The following is a 20565-nucleotide window of genomic DNA, read 5'->3' as shown; positions in this document are numbered from 1 at the left end:
TTAAACTGGGTTACATGTCTTTGATTCTCTATATGCAAATTTCTACCCCAAGAGTATTCCTGAATGATCTTCTTTCTACACTTGCCATACACAGTGTTGTTTAAAAACAAACACACAAAAACTTGTCACAGAGAATCACTTGATAAAAGCTGTGTTTAAATGCGAGGTTGTCTTTATAAACCAGCCATATTCACTATGTGTGCAGTGTGATGGAATATATGAAACATACTGACATAACATATGTTCATGAAATCCTTAGATGTGTCAAGGTGCAGAGCCCTTACCTGACAGAGAAAAGGTTAAGCTCTTTGTCCTGGTAAACCATAAATCATTCTGTGGTTAGTTTACAGCAGTAGTTTTTTACTTTGTAAATACATTTCTAATGATTTTCAGAGAGCTTCTTACACACAAGAATGTAAGAAACAGAACTTTCATTTTACAAAACCTTTGGGGCTTATGACTGAAAAATATGACTCACTATGCTTATCCTTCCCAATTTACCCTGGCAGCAATATTGGTAACTTGCAGGAGTTAACACATTTTCATTTCGATACAAAGAAATGTCTTACCCTTACTCCCTTTTTTCCCCTGATTGTTTAGGAATTGTTTAGAAGTGCAGTAAATTGACTAAATATGGCTTGGTCTCCATTTTACTACTAGCCAGCATGGGACAGTTATTCTTGGAGCTGATGCTAGGATCCTTGAACATAAATTTGGAAAGTCTGGTATTTGATGAGAGCTTGTGTGTGGGATACATTCAGCTGTTTTACTGAAGTAGCCTTGCAGAGTGTGGCATTAAGTCCTCTGCACTGTTTCAGGCCTGTTTTAGAATTGGAATACAGTTAGGCTGTAGTCCTGAGAAGAGCTGAGTGCCATTTCACTTGTAAGCTTTGCCTGAAGAATGCCAGCATTCAATATAAGATGCTTGTTGATATATTTTAAATGTAAGTTGCATGTGTTTTCCTTAGCATACTATGAGCATACCAGTTGTTCCATTATTTGTAGGATTTTCTATTGCATGTTTGTTGCACTGAAAAGACATAGGTTGCACAATTATGGTATAATATTGCTCTTTTGGCCTTTGGAAGTAAATGTCTAGGCTAAGCTAAAACCAGCCTTGGTCTGAAGGGGTGCAGTCATCCAGGCAGCACTGTTCTTTGATGTAGCAGAATTCATTGTATTTAGAATTCATCATAGCTGTGGCACAATGAATTCTGAATAATGAAATATCAAACAAGTACACTTCTCGCTATAGAGTACACTTTACTCTATAGGTAAACATTTAATTTTTTGGTGTTGGTGAAGGGAGGGATCTTTTTCTGTTCATGATGCTAGCAGTTGTAATGGAGAAACCCATATGAATTGCATTGTGAAAGGATGTGCCTGGGAAGGCAATGATGCTTCTTTCCAGTACTTCTCTATGCTTAGAGACTTGACTGCTGAAGCATGGCCGTATTCCATTCACACTTTCTTGATGTGTCTGCATGCTTCCTTACAGCCAATTAATAGGACTGTCTTAATATCTTCATCTCTTTCAAATGCTGCTGCTACTTCTTCTGCCCTGCCCGTCTTCCTGCCATGTGTGTATGTGTTTTATTTTGGTTATTTTTTGTTTGTTTGTTTGTTTTTTAAGATTGGTTTTAGCCACTGAGTGTATGTTTGCTAAAAGCAAGATTTCTGTGCTTTTTGGAGTATGTGTATGTATGTGTTTATGTATTTGTGTGCATACATTCACACGTGTTTATATCTACAAGCACATATACAGAACCTTATATTCCTAAAAATATTACCTTACCAGCAAACAAAAACTTGTGATGCTTACTGTACCTCAGTAGTACACATGTAAATTACATTGTACATTTTGAGCATCTGGTAAGTGCAAAGAATAGTTGGTTAAAATGGCCCAAATCATTTAAAGTTTTGTTGTTCTGGGCAGAAACTAGCGAAATTCAGACCTGTCAAGAAAAGGGAATTGGAGTTTGGATCAGTTATGCCTGGCGATCCATTTCTGTTGGGATGTAGCAGGTGTGCCTTTTAGGAGAAACGTATGCAATGAGCAGTTTGAAGTTCTCCTGAGAGGGAAGATGGAGAACCTCCTTTCTGCATATGAGCACAAAGGAATGCTTTGTTTGCTCCCAGCATCTGCACAGTCTGTGATCTGATCATTTTTGTTCTCATAATCAGCTTTACTAGATAGTGAAGAAGAGAAGGTAATAGCTTAACACAGCCTAATCCATGCAAGTACTGGATTTAAATATGCTTAGAGTATTTCTGGATGCTGAGGAGGAGTGAAGCAGATTTTGTGAATCACATCTCTATGCTCAGAATGTTATAAATCTAAACAACTGAAATAATACAGTTTGTTACAGTTACAGTTAGAGAGCTTTACCTGACTGTATTTAACTAATTACCTGTGGAGGCTTTAGGCTTTTTTTCCTTCGAATCTCATAAATATAGCAATATAGCTTTGTAAAGTATTCTCACTTTAATTATGTATGGAGTTTCTATGCTGTATTTTGGTACTGCTTATGAATTTGAATGAGATGCTCCTGAAAGACTGGGTCTTGAAGTTGCTGTCCAGGTTAAGTTCACATCTGACAAGTGATTTGTTTCCAGAAAAACTCTAAGAACTGTTGTGTTTCACAAGTGCAGAAAACACTGATTTTCTTGTACGTGGAAACTTAAAAAATAATAAATTAATGCTTGCATTTGATATCCTTAATAGAGGTTTTGTGTTTTACATGAACCAGTAGCAAAATCATGGAAGTTGTAATGGAATGAAATCTGGTTTTTATTTCATCTTGCCTCACAGAAATCTATGTTTAAGCATCTATAAAGTAGATGAGACCTTGTCTGTAATATCAGGGCTTTCTGACAGATTCACCATTTTATTATTTTTTTTTTGTTGTTGTTGTTGTTTTCTTTGTTTTTGGAGGAAATTTTGAAGTAGCTTATAGAATAAGCAGATACTATGCATATTTTTAGAGCATCTGTTAGCCTTTTGCAAAGTTAAAGCTAATCATACTGATGTAAAATATGGATTCTACTAAATAGACAGTTTTGGTATGTGAAATTACTTAATGAATTTAGCCATTTATTCCCTATGCTGTCATGCAAGAAAATTAAGTTTTTCCTCATGGGTTAAGAGCAGCCTTCCATTTGCTTTAAAGTTGATAGAGTTTTTAAGTGGTATAGATCATTATCAATGCTAATGGTGTATTTGTGTGAATGTTAATAAATTTTAAGGATAAAGAAATTTGATCCTGTAAAGCACTATGAACGAAGAACTTGCTCGTAGCTTACATGTGGGGAAAATAAGTGAACATAGCATGTACGAGATAGAATAGGAGATGTGTCCGTAAGCCATACTTTTTTTTTCCCCTGAGCAGTGACTGAAGCATGAGGGTTTTCATTCAGCTGTTGTTGCACTTGAGTCTGAAATGAGTAAGAGAATTTGCTGACCTCATGTTCTGGTAGTTGTATGTTTCCTGTAGGGTCAGGCTGCTGTGGAAGCACCAAGAAACAAGCATGACTTTCAACTTCAGTGGTCTGAGGTTACACCACAGTTAATCTTCAGTTAAACCTCTATGGTATTCTGCAGCTTACTGATCTTGGAGATTGAATAAGTAAATTTTCCCTCAGTTTAAAATACAGGTTAGCTCATGGTAGCCCAAAGGATAGACACTGCATGGAATCAAAGCACATTTCAGAGTAAAGGAGGAAGTGCATATGGAAAATCAAATAAAAACCAGCTTGTGTTAGATTATAGCTATTGTGCTTTGCGTCATAGTTACATCACTGCTCATCTGGCTGCTTTTTAAGTTAAATGCTGTTTCCTGAATCTAAAATTGCTGGTACATTTCATCCTTTCCTGCTCTTCAGAAGAAGGAATTTAAAAGAAATCAAGTGCTCTCCTCTTGAAAGTAATGTTTGCAACACTGTATAACCTGAATTTCATAATCAGAAATTACAGTCTGGCAAGTACTAGTTGTCTGTGAATTTGAAGTCAGCCTGCTTTTCTTTGGTCTCTGGGGCTGCTGATATGACTAAGATTCAGTGGTTACACTGGGAACAGTTTGATCTTACTATCTGTGCTATTTAAATGATAACACTTCTGGTCTATGTGAAGCTTTAAAGGTAAGTGTCAAGATATTCAACTCATGATGTTTAACCAGACACACGGTGTCATGAGCTGATAAAATGCACAAATCTGATAATGCTGCTGTAATTAACTAGTCTTTCAGGAATGGGTGAAAACTAAACGCATGTTTTCTTTTTAGTTTGGTTTTGTTTTGAAGTATGTAAATACTTTTATAGATAGAGACTTGAGTTTGGCCAGATCTCTTATAGAAAACTGATCTAAAGAAATGGATGGGACAATTCACCTACTCTTTTACTCATTTATGTGTTTTTTTTTGTTTTGTTTTAGTTTGCAAGTATGCCTGCCACAGGAAATGTGAAGAAAAGGTAAGCATGGTTTTTGGCCTCCCTTCTTGCTTTTGATCTACATGTATTCAAAGTTTAGACAACAAAATCTGTATGAATTTATTAAGAATAAGATGCCTAGCTGGGGTATTGTACTTGCCACTAATTTGTGAGGAAAAAAAATAAATCTATAGTTGAAAAATTAGCACCAGTGGTTGAGTTTCTCATTCTTCCCACAGGAGGAGATGTTTCAAGTTGAAAACATCAGGTTAAGTGGGTGAAATACAAACCACACAGTTCTGCCAGAAAAGAAAAAAAAAATCTGAGTGACTAAAGTATACATGCTGTTGTAATCCAGTTTAAACCCAGAAAGACAAAGAACACTAATTCTCTGTGTATAAACTGGAAAGAATTTAGAAGGTTCAAAATATACCTAAAAATGAGATTTAAACTAAACAAGGTTAGATGTCAGTGCCAAAAAATTGGTGTATTTTATTTAATAGTAGAAGAGGCAGAGAGAAAGAAAGAGGTAGATAAAGAAGTGAGACTGGGTGGTGGGGGGAGAGAGAATGACAGGGGTTAGGTAGAAGCATATCACCCATCTGAGGGTTCCAGTGATGTCTCGTTGCGCCCCTCCATCTGGTCTTCTTGGTAGTAAGGGTCCCATGCCATGCCGCCAGAAGCTGAAGAGTATAGAATTTTGTGGATTAATACACGCTTTGGGCCAGGTGGGAACACCAGTTTGACACTTGCAACACTAAGGATATGTTGCATTATCTCTGGTGGTCTGCTGCAGGGTCTGGGGAGCCATTTGATGGGCCATGACACCCCCTTCTGCAGTGGATAAGCTTTCCCCTAGGAGAAGGGTCCCTCAGCTGAGCTGGTCTGCACATCAGAGGATGTGCAGTCACTACCTCTGACCAGAAGCCTTTCCTACACACACCAAAAGCCTCTCTCCCCCACCCTTTGGTGCAAGGGTCTGTTAAAGCCTGGCAGCTGATAGCCCTGGGGCTGTGGTCTCATTACTGAAGGTGCTAAGCCTGTGCTTTGTGAATGTCCCCAGTTCCTGAGTTTTATCTTATCTTCATCAGTGAGTGGTCCAGGGCCTCACTCTGAAGGCCTATTCAGGGTGTGGTGGTATTCTGTGCAGCTTTTGTAAAACAATTCTAGAAGTCCTTCATGAAAATGTTTCAGTCAAAAACTGTAATATTTCAGTCTCTGACACATGCACACCTGTACGCTCCCATGCATGTGTGTATGCACACACCTATACAAATATATAAATACATAAAATTTGTACAACAGAGATTTAAAGGCAAACTTTTCGCATTGGGTTAGAAGTATAAGAAGTGTAAGTATAATAAGTATATTATTTAATATAAGTATATTAAGTATATTATTACTTTTCAGTGATTACTGTAGATTCTGTCAGTTCAGTTTCATTACTTTAGAAAATCTTCAAGTTCCTTTCACACTAGACGAGATTGGTAGTTCCATGGTCTCCCGTGACTTACTTTCCCCATTGCTAGGTTTGTGTAAATAAGAGACACTTACAGATTCAGTCTGAATCTAGTGGTCTTGGAGGACTTTATTTTGCCAGAAGCACTTTTGTGGGGTAATATTCCCTTCTTTTAACTTAAACTTTTGATTAGTACTTGCTGTCTATCAAAGATCTAGACTTAGTATCTGTGTTGTTACCTTGATGTTTGCAAGCATTTGTTTAGTTCAGTACATCCAAGGTGTGTAACTAAATTCAAGAGAAGAATCTTTGCTTTGTGAGGGACTTGGAGATTTTTCAGGACATTTTGGGAAATTGTAGTAAATACAAGTGTCAGTTAGTTGAGCATCTCCCATTTTGAGTAAAAATGGTACATGTGCATTTGAAAATCACTGTTTTGTGTGGTATGCTGGGTAAATGCCAAATTCTGTGTTTTTTAATGAAATAAGATGATGAAATACACAGTGGTAATTAAATTTTAAGTAAGGTATTACCTTTTAAAGGGTTTCATTGCCTATATTATTTCACCTATATATATAATATATAAATACAATAATGATTAGTAATAATACTATAGTAATGGTGGCCTATTGGTAGAAGCAGAACAGTTAGTAGAAAGATGTACTTTTTGTTAGACCAGATGATGTAATTTATCCCTCTTTGCACAGTAGCTTTGGTTCTCCACATAGTAATTACAGTATGGAGTTCTGCCAGTTGTACAAGAAAGAATCTGGTTTGTTGATAACATTGGTAGCTCAAAGATTTAATTGGGTAGTTGCTACATAGAACTAGAGTTTCCAGAAATGATGATATTTAAGTGATTCTGGAGACTGGTGTGGTTCTTTAAACTTGTTTTGGAGATGAATAATTTCGTATGTGCGTCTTATGTTTAAAACAGGAAATTCATTTCAGCTCTTAGCCATTTGGTGTTAACTGTTGGAAAGAGTAGAATATGGAGTGCCAAAAGCATGTAATAGCCTAACATCAAGATACTGACTGACATGTTTTATGATTTTTGAATAACTGAAATGAAATTATTAGCATTTGTTATGGAATATTAAAAAAATTATGAGAAGTAGACCACATTCAATAATCAGTTATTTCTTACAAGAGGCTTATTTTCTGATTTTCGGAAAAACAGTCAGTCAGCACGTAGCTTAAATTTGAAAACTGAAGATATATTTGGAATGTAAATGTTTTAGACTTTATTCTAATGTGTTTTGGGAGGAGGGAAGTTTTTTAAGGTGACAAGAGAGCTATTAAAGTCACTATTGTGATATATGAAAGAAATAATGCCATAAAATTCAAGTGTTTCCATGTCAACATCCAACAAAATTTCAGAAATGGGCGAATTGGGGCCTCACAGAATGGACTGCGTCTTTACAACATGGCATTTTCCTACTTTTTGTGAGAAAGTGTAAGGATTCTGCTTGGTTCACAACCCTCTGGTCTAATTTAACCTCTTCTGGCTTGCTAAGAAGCATATTCCAGAAGTGTTTGCAAATGTTTTCTATAAACTTCCTGCTGGAGAGGTCACTGCCTCTTTGGCATGATTCTTGCAGACCTTCTGTAACAGACTGAAATCAGGCCTGTGCTAAATTGCTGTATGCATCTTAGTATTGCCTGATGCAAAGATGTTTTTCCTTATGATTTAATACATTAATCATTAAATTTACCTTAGGGAGATGCAAAGGGTCATCCTGTACATGGATGGTTTTCAACTATAGGGAAATAAAGCAAAAAACTGAAATGACCTTCAAACTCATTTTTGATTTTTGCTTTTTGACCAGCAAGTTTCACATGTGTCTTCTGCTTTCATGTCTTTCTGTGATGTTGCTGGTGCCCTTTGCTACCACATTCCTTTCTACCCAGTAATATGTATTAAAAGAAACAACAACAAACCACACTTCTCCCCCATTTTAACCTATGCTTATTGTTTAAATATTGCTCTCATCTTATCTTTCATCTTTTTATTTGATGGGCACAGATCTTAGGTCTTAGATGTACACTAGATGTGGGCTGAGCAGTGATATCTGCTGTTTGTTGTGACAAAACTCCTGTCTTCTCACCCTAAAACTTCTGATACTGTTGGCTGAAGTGCCATTTATGACCATAGGAATCATAATGCTTGTAGTTCTTATCACTGTTACTCAGATGTTGGAAACAGACTGAAATCCTGAGAAGCCAGACTAATACTTACATTATAGGTCCAGAATTCTGAGATACAGCTGGTCTGGTACACAGTTTGTTTCCATTCAAGAAAATTTAATCCATGCTGGTAGTTTGTTCCCTGCCATCCTCCCTATCTGGTAATGTTGCAAGTTTTGTTTGCCTTTGCAAATGAAGAATGTTTTCTAATGGAGATTGTACCAAAATACATACACATGGAATCCTCAAAGAGTAGCATAATTCCCTGAGTAATCTCTGCCTCATAAAGCTTGGAGAGGTCAGATTGCATACAAAAAAAGGAGAAGTTAAGTCTCAAATAGATACATACAATTGTCAAAATTTTAATTTTTTTTTTTTTCTTTTTGGCTTAAGAGGTAGCAAAAGGAGATATTTTGAGCAAATATACTATGTTTTTGCACTTATTTGTGTCAGATAATTTCAACTATACACAGATTAAATCAGGTGAGGCACTAGCTAGCTTTTACGGTTCAGGTTCGCAGATTAAACCACAGTACAGAGGGCTAGTGCAAAGTCCAGTAAAATCTAGTTTTAAGATCTTGATTTCTGCTGTCTGGTTTAACTCCTGTTAGCAACATACAAATTCTGACTTTCTTTTCTTTTGCTTCTGAACTCATTTGGAACAAATCCCATGATTTGAAGGAGGAAGGGACTTTATCTCTGTTTACTGGTTTACAGTTATCAAGGGAAACTAATCAATTTTTGCTTTTAAGTACCTTCTGTTTCATTAGAGGATTTTTAGAAGTATTTTTCCCAAATAACCTATGTAACAAGTGTCTTTGCCTTGTATGTATTCTTCAGAGACTTGAAGAACTTTAATGATGTAGGTCAGGGCTGTGACACTGCAAGATGAAATACCACAGCATGGATGAAAGCCAGCATTTGTCCTGAGTGTTTTGGGAGGGTAGGTTGGAAAAGGGGAACAGTAACTGACAGGCATGCTGGAAGAAGAAAACCAGAGAAATACTTTTTTCCAGGCTTAACTCTGAAGGTGTATATTGGTATAAATAGGTGTGTGTGTTTTATGTAACAAAAAAAAAAAATAGTGTGTATAAATGTGTATCCGTGTATATATATATAAAAATTCATGTTAAATACATCTACGAACTTACCATATAGGCTTCTGACAGTCATCTATGTAACATTCAGAAAATCTACTAACATGACTGTAACTTCACACTATTTGCAGGATGTCAGTGACTTCATTTTGCTGGTCTTTTTACCCTTTCTCCTCAATTTTGTAACACAAATAGTGAACTAGAGTGTTCACAACAGGTTTTCTAGTAGGTTACTTTATTAGGTAAAGATTCTTCCCCCTGTACATAGTTTGTGTTACACATAATCTGTGCAAGCATGTCAGAATTTCTTACTTGATAAAACTGTAGCTGGGGAGAAAGTGATTCATTATAGCTATGTGGTTAAATTGCTTTTACAAAAGCAATATAATAGTGTTTGAGATTTGGACTTTGAAATGCACCTTTGGTAATAACTGGCTCATTCTTTGAAGATGGCTCTTCCTCTGAAAAATCACATGCTTCTTACAACAAGAGAATAAAAAGGAAGAAGATAAAAAGGAAGTATGCATCTGGAAGTGAAAAAAAAAAAAATCACTGAAATGTAACTACTGGTTATCCCAGCCAATGAACTGCTGTGTGTTGGGGCGGGCATTATGGTGTTGCTATTAAGAACAAGCGGGGACAGATTTTATTTCCCTAGCACCAGATAGCCTGCCATTTGTTGACTTTTTTTTGTTTGTTTGACTTAACATTTATCTCATGTTAGTCAGTTACTCATTAACTGGTGTGACTGATGTTACAGTCATATGAAGAAAAATTTCCAGCAGATTCATTGTAATCAGAATTCTTCATAAAAAAATTATTTTTAATCATTTTTCCATCAATGTGGGACTTTCTCAAGCTAGAGCTCAGTGCAGGAAATATCACACCAGGAAAATGTTTTCATATTAACTGTGTATGCAAGAACAGGTAATTTGTCTTGAAAATGGTTGCTTGATTATTTGTGAATAGACTAACAATGTACCCCTATGTCTGTGTGCTGGGCACTGAAGAGGTAACTTTATGAAAGTAGGCACAGCTTTCTTACATTCTGATATTGCTTCTTAATATGTGACTGTACAGAAACATAGAAGGTAAATCCACCTTGGTGTGGAACTATGATATATTACACTAATGCATATGCAGTACATTTCTTACAAGAATAAAGAAACTGTTGAAAGCTGACAAACCAGGTTATTGTAGATGTCTTTAAGATTAGCTGTAGCTTCAGTAGGTGGACCAGAAAAGACTTTCTGAAGTTTATTGTTCTGTGCAGTTGGTACACAGTGTGTAACTTTTTAAACCAATGTCTGAGACCTTTATACTTGGTTTTCTATCTCTGCGTAGTTATTGGATTTAAGTCTTGTTGTTTTGCTTTTTAGCTCTATACTGTTTCTCTAAAGCTTATTTTTTTAGTGTGTCCCAGACCTTTGAAAACTAGGAAAAAGAATTGGAGCCACTCATATATTCTCAACCTAATTTGTTTGGATGTCAAAATATTCGCTGTTACCTGTTAACAGGTTAAAAAACTCATTTGCTTTTAGCCTGTGTCTGGATTAACAGTGGAAGGATTTGCTTCAACTGGTCATGAGAATTGAAGTTGGGATACAGCAAGATCTTGGCTATTTTGCTTCATCTGGGAAGAAATGTGCTATTTTTGTGTGGAGTTAGAAGAAAAAAAAAAAAGTCAGTGCTTCTTGGGTGGGTCATTGAGTTTTGTAGATCAGAAACAGGAGCAGAACATCAAAGTCTTTGACATGGGTCTTGATTTCTGTAAAAAGGAAGTGCAGAAGACACAGAACCAGAAGATGAATTTTTTTTTTGTAAAGTCAGCTTGGTATATATAACTGTTTCAGGTATAGAGGAGCTCAGAGAAGAAAAAAAATCAAGTGCTATTTTTATTGTTAGCTCTCATCTTCTCACAGTCCAGAGTTGCCTGAATAACATGTCACAAATCTGCAGAGATCTGTAATTCGCTTCTGAAGTTCTTGTCCACTGGATGTCCCCAGTGTTCTTGTGTCAGAAAAATGGATTTTTCTTAGGCAGTGAATCAGCTGTAATTAGCCAGATTACAGCAGAGCTGTGTTTTAGTTAGCCATAGGGGTAGAGATATGCTTGATTCCTCAAGAGTTTTAATCAGTGAAGGGAAGGGAGAGAACAGAGATTATATTTTTGTATGTCGGTGATGATAATTTTATTCCATAATAAGTGGTTCACATTATTAATTACATGAGCATGTAATATTAGTTCATCTCTTCCACTGCACCACTCAGCTAACTTGCCAGCTCCTTTGGTGTTTTCATTAATTCTTTCTTAATTAAGAATTAAGAATTCTTAGTTAGCAGTGGGAGGAAAGTAATTGACATTTCATGTTTATCTACTTTAACCTTAGGTGTTGCTAATTAGAACAGTAACAAAACCAGTTTATAAGTACAAGGTAATCACTTGGTCAAGACAGCTCAGGACAGTCTTTCTTCCCTAGATGCAGGTGTTTGCTGCTTGTTGTGGTGGTGCAGGGTGCATGTGGCTTTGTTTCTTTTATCTGGGCACTGCTCTGCTTGGTGGTTTGTCACTTTGGCTTGCAAGGAGAGTTGGTGGTTGTTATTCAAGGTAGCATATGAAGTTTTACATGCTGTGTCAGGCAAGAGGTCACCAAGGCAGACGATGTCCTTGCTTCCAGCAATAGACATGCTATTAAGACAGCTTAGTTAACATCTTCCATATATGGAAGTATGGGTGTTTGGTAGGATAGAGTAATGAATCATGAGTGGCAGTCACAAAATGAGCTGCAGAGATGCAGCATATTAAAACCTTGGACTTGCAAGCCCACTGAGGAGACAAAGGGGAGAGCAGATAAACTTGCAAGAGATCTGGTTTCTTTAGCGGTAGTCTAGAGATCATGAGGAAGCTGGGAGTTGAAGAAACAATGTGCTACTTTTTTTTTTTTTTTTCTCATTTTTGTAAATAATTTATGATTTAAGAAGCATTGAGAACTGGAGATAGATCTTTTTCATAACCATTTACAGAGACAAATGCTGTCTCTCCCATGCTAGTGGTTAAAAGCTGTTCCTGAGAGTTTAAGCTGGAATGGGTTGTCCTTGTGTAGTCAGGTAAGTAGCCCCTATGACACAGCCTGTGCTGTGTACAGAACTGATGTTTCTTTTTGTTCTTGCAGCTTGCTCTGTTGCATGGGCTGCATCTTCTTTTTACTATTCTAAGGATTACAAATGACATGAGGCATGAGGCCCCCTCTGCTCAGTAACCTACTCTGTTGTACTGTGAATTGAGTCATTGTAGGACTCAGCAGCTGTTCTGAAAGGAAACTCCACCTTTGTTGTCCAGGTGTTACTGCAGACTTTCTAGCTCCACTCTGCTGGCTGAGAGGCAAATCTGTCCCAGAGAGCCTTAATTTTGAAGGTGAACATGTTAAATGAAACAGTTTTCACTGGGCTTATCCTCAAGGTACCTGTTAAATTGAGCATGCATGATGACTACTACTGAAGTTCAGCTGAGTGGTGTGAATGGATGGACCTACAGTCTTATGACTGTATGTGTGAGATTTGAGGATGCCTGCTGTATGAGATTGTAGAAATAATCTAACACTTGGTTTTCCCTAGGTCATCATGTAATCCAAGTTAGTCATGCTTTTCCTGGCTTTCTTTGTGTTTTGGTTTCTGAATATCAAAATAAGGTGGCTTGGGTTTTTTCTTGTGTGATGTATACAGACTGTGTTTTTCATAGGAAGAGTTTTTAATTTGGAGACAAATCTCTGAAGATATGTAAATCCACAGAATATCTGTTCTGCTTGCTCTGCTAAACTCATGACCCAAGGTCAGTTTCAGAGCAAGGGTAAGGTGTTGGGAACTGCTGAAATTCTAGATTTCTTGAAAAGCAGAATGCTTACTCATTAACTAAAACTAAGGTGATGATTAAATAATGCTGTAAAGGATAGAGGAAGGGAGAAAACCCTTCATGTTTCACTGTGTGACGTGAGGGAAGACATTACTCTTCTAGTGCATCTCACCAGAGTTTATCTGGCTCTATCACTTCAGCCTGTGACAGGAGTAGGTCACACCCCAGAGCAGGATGACCCGAGGTGTGACTACAGCACTGGCTCTACGGCTTTTTGGCTGTCAGTCTGCGCTCTGAGGAGACAAGGACGGTCTTTTGCATGGGATAATGGAGGATTTATTGCTCTGGGGAATCTTGGGGGCAAAAGACAGAAAATGCGAGCGTGCAACAGCTGAAATAGGGAGGAGATTCAAAGGGAGGGTACAAAGCATCAGCTAATCAGAGATATCCTGGGGAGGGTAAAAGGCAGGGTTCACAAAATCATCATCCAATGGGGGAGGTAGGGAGGGAAGGTTGGGTCACATGGACTAATCAAGCTTCGAAGTTTAGGGGATTTCCGAAGAGGAATTCCAAGAATGAGGTGGGCCTAAAACAGATTGACAGGAGACTCAGGGTAGATTGACAACATAGGGTGGGAGGGTCTCATTTGGACCAAACCATCAACTTAGGTAACAACCAAACATACCATTAACAAGAAACACACTGCAACACTCTTTGACCTGTTTCAGTGATTAGGGTATGTGAGTACTGAGTTTGCATGGAGCTAGTGCTAACTTTTTAGAGAGCTGAAAGTAGATAGTATAGCTGAGAGCAGCAGGTGGATGCTCAGATTCTGCATCTGATCTGGTTGGTACCTCTTTGTGTGGATGGAGCTCAAACAGTGCTGCTGGGACATCTCCAAAGGTATTATCTTTTTTTCCTTATTTTATTAAAATTTTTTATTCCAGGTGCTGACACCCTGCTTTCTTCCAAGCAGCTATGAGCTGGTGAGTATTTTTGGCACTACTGGTAGCCATCAGGTTTTATTAGGTTATAGGTTAGATTATTCTTGTAGTCTCCTATAACCTCTTACTATTTCAATACTGTGCTATCACCTTTCCTCTCTGAAGGCTTGGCAAATCAGGGATCCATTTCTGAAGCTTGTTGCTGTGTCCTGTCCCATCCAGTAATGCACATGTTTTATGCTTTTATTTCTGAAATGAAATAAATGAAAAAAATGAAATGAAAAAAACCAAAAACAGCTCAGTAACGATTTGTTTCAACTTACTGATATCTTGTGTCAGTTTGGAAGTGCAAGTAGTATAAGATTTGTTTAGGACCTGTTACTTTCTGTTGCTGGTGGAACCCACACTTGGTCGGGATAGGAACACCTTAAGCCTTTTCTGGCTTGCATGGTTTGGTTGTTTGAACTCCAAGGGTAATATGAGTGATGCTAGGAAGATGGATTCTAAGTTACTTGTTGAACCAGCACTGGCAGCTGCTAGTGTCATTACTAGGACTAAGCAACCAACAGCTGATGCACAAGTGTCAGCCAAGAACTCTGTGTGTTGTAGGTAGGTGATACAACCACTGGTAATTAGGAATACTGCATCTCAATTCTGCATTGCTGTGTGAATTGCCAAGCCACTTCACACATTTTTATGTCTTGATTTTCATGCTGGAAAAATAGAGGTGGTGGTACATACCTATCACAAACCACAGATGTCAAAAGGTGATTTTTAAATAAAGCCTGGAAATCAAAATCAGTTATTTCTGATATTGTGAGGAATGTGAGTATCAACTCATTGGAGGTCTTTCCTAGATTTGACTCAGTAATTTTACGAATTAACCCATGTCAGAGTCTGAGGATCTTGTATTGCATCACTGCTAAAATTATAAATAGAAAATAAACTCCTTCTTTTGTTTGCAGCTCACAGTATTAGGTGCATACTGGCAAATGCAGTTGCTTTCTTTTCTCTTGTGCACTCAACCGAGGTATTGATTCTGAAATGGAAAACTGGTTATTGTGTTTCAGAAAAAAATTTAAACATATAGCAACCTGTGGGATATGCTACTAATCATTAATAATTCTGATTGACTTGTTTTTTGTGTACATAGGGCAATGCTGATAATATAGTCCCAACTGACTCTGTGACTTGCCAGTAGGTAAAGAATGCAGATGGCAAGAGTGGCCTAACCTGTTTTAGTTTACTAGCAGAAATGTAGACAGAGGTATATTCAGTCACCAAATAAAGCATTTACTAGTTTGGGCAGAAGGAGTGGAATTCTATTTAAATTTCTTGTAGGGATATCTGTAGGTGAAATATTTTCACTACACAGTATACACTATGTTCTGTTGCTGAAAGCAAGACTGAATAGTGTGGTTTGCTTTTGGCGTGAAATGTGGTGAAATTTTTATATTATATCTTTGTTCAGCACTTTGTTCAGCATATCTATTTAATGAATAGTTCTTTTGTTCTGAAGGAGGAATATCTATGATGATGATAGCTGTAAGCATTTTTTTGACAACTGTTTTGAGTGTAAAGTGACAAGATGAAAAATAAGTCAAGAGATTTAGATAATAGGGAGGGCAACATCTATTCAAATGAAACACAACTTCGCATCATCATAATTTGCTGCTGAACTATGGATTTATCCCAGTTAATTCCAATCCAATCAAGGAATTCTAACCTTTTGGTTTCCACATGAATAAACTATACATATGCTTTCTTTAAATCAGTGTTACATCTATTTAGTCAATGTAAAGGTTGCCTATATTGCCTTAAACTTGCTTATAGCAACAATTGTAGTTAGAATCTCAGTGACACATTTCTTGGAAGACTATTGAAGCCTGATGAAATTCACAGATGTTATTTTTCTTCAAAATGTGTGTTTTATTGAGTATTTTCTTTTGTCTGTTACCAAAGGGGCCCTTCCCATTTCTCATGAGCCGTGTTTCTTGCAGCTTTGTAATGACATCAGGAGCCTCATATGTTAATTCAGTGCAGCTGTTTGGAATTTCAGGTGCTAAAATACAAAGTGGTCCCTTTGTTCTAATACTACTTACTTTATGTTGTCATGCACATTCCTCAGAAAGTGGGATGGTGTTAGTCCAGCTCGATTAATTAAATTCAAATGTTTAGCAAAGCTGACTTACTCTGTTGCACTTAATTTTATTTCATGAAGAGACAATGGAGTATTTGTGGGAATGGTCTTTCGTTGCAGAGATTTGTAGCTTAATCTGAGAACTTGAAGGAAAAAAAAAAGTGGCATGGTCACTGTGTTTGTTTTTACCTGAGAGCGCTTATCTAGTGCTTCTAAAATTAGATAAAAATCAAAGATGGTAAGTTTGTTTAAATGGCCTTTACTGGAATTATTGTATCTTATTTTCAAAGATTGTTAGCTACTCAGCTGTTAGTATTTCTTAAATTGATGTTTTTAATTTTAAAAAAAATGATGACAAGCCTTTTCCTCTTGTGCTGTCAAAATAAGGAAAGGTTTAGGCCATAACCATAGACCTCTGAATACTTTCTGTTTCATCTATTACTTAAAAAAGATAAAAGGAAAGACAATGGAAGGATATTAGTTTAGAGTCAGGAAATAGTCTAGGATAGTTTATGATGTTTCAAAAGGGCAGTAAGCTAGTTTTCACTGAATTTCTTTTTTGTCCTTCATGATAGTGCATCTTTGAAAAGCATAAAGCAAACAAATTCTTAATTCCTCAGAGTCCCATCACCTATGCTGCCAAATTTTTTGCAGCGATGAAATGTTATGTGAAGGCTCAAAACGCATACATGGATTCTTATCTTAAAATTACTTTATTGATAAATGGTCCTTATGACTGCGTGACTTGTCAGTTTTAAGACACCTTTAAATAGTGATCTTCAGCACAGAAATTCTTGATTTAACCTTAATAGCCTTTTTTTTTCTTATTTTTTTTCCCCAAAGAATTCTGCATACCTGTAGTCTGCCATTTAAATCTTGCTTTTCATAACTAGCTATTATAACATGGACCGATTAAATGGACACTTACCTGTAATGTATATTTTACCATAATAGACAATTCAAGCTGAAGTTTGGTTAGCTGTTTTGCTATGTCTTGAGTGAAAGTTTGATGATTTTGATATAAACTGAGTGAGGGTGTCAATGATTCTGATTTCCACCCCCATCTCCTTAATTATGCAAGCCTCTTTTCTGCCCGTAGAAAGAAAATCAAAGACTTGAACATTCAGGCCTCTCCTAACAAACTAAAACCTGATTTAGAACAGTAAGTCAGATTGTGCTCTGTACAGTTTCAAAATAGGAGGAGAACAGAATAAAAGTACTTGTTGGGGAAATAGAGATTGGTTTGTTTTGGTTTTCTTTGGGTGTGTGCATTTTTCATTTGGTTTTTTAAAAGGAGCAGGAGCATACCTTGGAAAAAATTGTTGAAGAAGTGAGTGTGAAGTCACAAAAGCCTCATTTTAATTGCTTATCTCATTTTTTATTTGAAATCCATCATAGTTTATGTATACACCTACATACATACAACCTAGTGCCAATATTTTCTAAAAACAAAATAATTAAAAACTAAGAACTGAAAATACATAAAACCAAACTCCCAGCTATGAAAAGTGAGGAAGAGAGCAGGAAACTAAGAAAATTCAATACTCTTAACAGTGTTCGAAAGAACGCTTGTCCCCCATTGCAAAAAAACCCCCTCTCCTTCCTTTTTTTTCATGCTGTTGTATGCAATCCTCCCCAGAAGCTTTGTATGAGAAAGATCAGTGAGTATGAAAAAATAAATTTTTATCCCTACTGCATTCAATTTTAAACACATGTTTTGAGACAAACAATGCGAGACAATTCGCCATTCCTATGGAACACAGTCCATCTGTTTTTAAAGTGGGCATGCAAGAGATTTTTTGAGAAATGGGAAGTTGAATAATTATGGTATTGGGAAGGTCTGTGCATTTCATTGTAATTGGGAAGGATTGCATTTCATTATAAGTGGGGTTTCATTGTTACTAGAAGATATAATATGTTAAATTTGGTTAGTCAGGCGTGACCTCCAAATGCAGTGGAGAATGATAGCAGTAACTAAACTGAGTTAGAAACTGGCATATACAATGGTTTTGCTCTGCCAGCTCTGAACTTGGTTTCTGGCTTAAATCAGTAAAAGTTTTTGTGAAAAATTTATCAAGTGGGTTTGGTTTGTAATAACCGTCTGTGGCTAATTAGTTCTCATGTTTTCCTGTCCTCCTTCTTTCAAGAAATAGCATGGAAAGCTTATGGAAAACTAGGAATATGGCCAGCTCTGTTATTTAGGGAAACTTACTTTTTTTTCTTATATGCTACATTCAAACTTTAGCTCCCAGGACCTATGCAATGCATGTGAAGCAAGCATTATATGCATATAGCAGGCATGATTTGGTGAAGGTGAGGGACATGCTTAATCTACCAGACTTTCCCATTGCCATGAACTTTCCTGGCTCATTTCAAGACTGCCACCAGAGCAGTTCTTAAGGGAGTGCTGCAGTCTATAGCTGCCTGTCTTGTGCACATGCCTACACATTATGGGAAGGGAAGTGCAACAGCCTTGTTCTGTTCTCTGGTTTGTTTGCAAAGGGTGGTAATATCCAACAGAGGTTTCTATTTGCCTGTTCAGTTCCTGCTCTGTCACCATCCAGAACTGTAGTGCTTGTGTCTTCATGAAAACTGTGGGCTTTGGAGAAACATTTATGGAGGGATGTTTCTTCTCTTTCATACAGCTTTCCTGAACTCACAAGGAAGCAAAGGTGCCTTGAAACTTTTTTTTAAAGCCCTCTCTGTTTTGCTGTTCAGTATTGCTTTATTAAATTTTGACCTGTGCTTTTCTCTTCCTTTCCTTTTTTTCTTTCAGATTCTTAAAAAAAAAATTCTACTTTTCTTAGTTTCTTGATTTATTAGTTGTAGATATGCAGAACAGACTGATGAGACACTTCCTTGACAAAACCTGTGAGCTGATGCCTGATTTGAAAAACTTGACATGATCATGTTTCAAACTTTTTTTTGTATTTCAGTTCTCCAGAAGGGGGCTGGTGTGAGCCTCTTTGTAATGCATTTCTATGGGATTTGTTTTTTTAGTTTTTGATTTCAAGTGCTTACCAGAGTAAGGCCATGGACCCCTGGTTCCAAAATGCTGTTTTAAGTGCAGTCAGTGCCTTGTTTGTAAATGTCTCTGACTTAAGTCATAAGAGGGCACAAAGAATAAGTCTGCATGAATTGGCTACTCCAATCCCTCAAATTAATGAAATGCTGTGATCTTGAATTGAACTGTGTATGGCATACTAAATTCAAAAGGTAGTCATTGAATTTTCCAGGAGGGAGGGCTCATGTTGTTCCTAGGTATATCAGAGAATTACAAGATTTAATAGGAATTTGAATATGAAGTTTTGTTATAATACAGTATGTTCAGTTCCAGGCATTCATCCAAAATCAAATGAAAAGCAGGCTTTCTTTGAACAGTTTGCAGAAACAGGGCATCAACAAGAAGGAAAGGTTTGGTAGTTTCCAGAGCCAAGTTTGCCTGCTTGTTTATTTTCTCCAAATTGACTTCACACCTTTCTACTGAGTGTGGTACTTTTGCAAGGCAGAAGAATCTGCATTTTGGAAGTGTGACACTAATTATTATAGCAGATAAATCCAGACGTGTTATGTTCTTCCAAGGTAAACCATGCTTCTTTCTGCCTTCCCAACTTCCTTTTTCTAAAGAAAAATTATCCATGGTTCAGATTCATAAGTATCAATAGTTTTCAGATGGCATTGAAACTTTTCTTCTGTGTTTGACTTCACTAAAAAACAAATGGGCTTGCATAGGTTCTGCTTGACAGCTCATACTGGAAAAGGGAAGTGTCCACTATGGGGTGTATTTTTTCTGCTTATCTGCCTAATTTTCTATTCTTTCATAGCTTACCCTGAGAGTGACAGATCTTATGTACTGTGTGAAAATGCCTCTGGTTATTCTTTGAAAATGCTTTCTCAACAATGGTATGTGTAAAAGGATAGGACAGTACTAATGCCATCACTGTAAGTGAATGCTAGCCAAATATTGAAATAATAAATGACTGTGGCATTAGTTATTACAATGTAATCAAGGACTGCCACTTATCTTTCAAAAGGAAAAGACAAATCTTTTAGTGTTAATTTAAAAATCAGTTTTTCCTATTGTCAAAATTCATTGTAATAAGCACAATGAATAATTTATCTATGTGGACCCTTCTCTTTGGATAGAGCTGTGAAGCAGGTGTGATACTTTAGGTAAAATTCTGATGTTTGGTCTAACTGCTGTATAAGGGTGGATTCTGTTTGCTTATTGCTTAAGTAAACTTCATCTCTGACATCCCATTCAATTTTAGTTGTCTATCATGTCAGAAATCATACTTGTTTCATTTAATTTAGGTTTTTCACATTGGTGCAAAAAATTAGTACCTGTTCATAAGTAAAATGTTGTGGCAGAAGTGTTACATATGAACTTGCTTTTGATTCTTCTCATTTAATGACATTAAATGCTGGAGTCAAACCTCAGGCCTTTTTCTTGGAGAAATGTCA

General features: G+C 36.8%; 1 protein-coding gene across 33 annotated transcripts in view; it reads left to right on the top strand.

Annotated features, from left to right (window-relative positions):
- The window catches only part of TNS3 (tensin 3), a 251975-nt gene that overhangs the window by 57514 nt on the left and 173896 nt on the right, over positions 1–20565 (top strand). For 17 of the 33 annotated variants that reach the window (XM_086843893.1, XM_086843694.1, XM_086843684.1 and 14 more), the window contains 2 exons: positions 4430–4467; positions 13965–14003. Coding sequence is in view for 5 of the 33 variants with exons in the window: in XM_086843694.1 (XP_086699820.1) it covers positions 4430–4467; positions 13965–14003 (77 nt within the window). In the remaining 28 variants the exon portion in view is untranslated. The remainder of the gene's footprint in view (positions 1–4429; positions 4468–13964; positions 14004–20565) is intronic. The other 16 variants (XM_086843708.1, XM_086843703.1, XM_086843853.1 and 13 more) reach the window with 1 other exon arrangement.

Source organism: Cyanistes caeruleus, chromosome 1 (genome assembly GCF_971803275.1).
Source record: "Cyanistes caeruleus chromosome 1, bCyaCae1.hap1.1, whole genome shotgun sequence".
Classification (NCBI taxonomy): domain Eukaryota; kingdom Metazoa; phylum Chordata; class Aves; order Passeriformes; family Paridae; genus Cyanistes; species Cyanistes caeruleus.
Note: the sequence above shows the minus strand (reverse complement) of the source record. Positions and strands in the feature narration are given on the sequence as shown.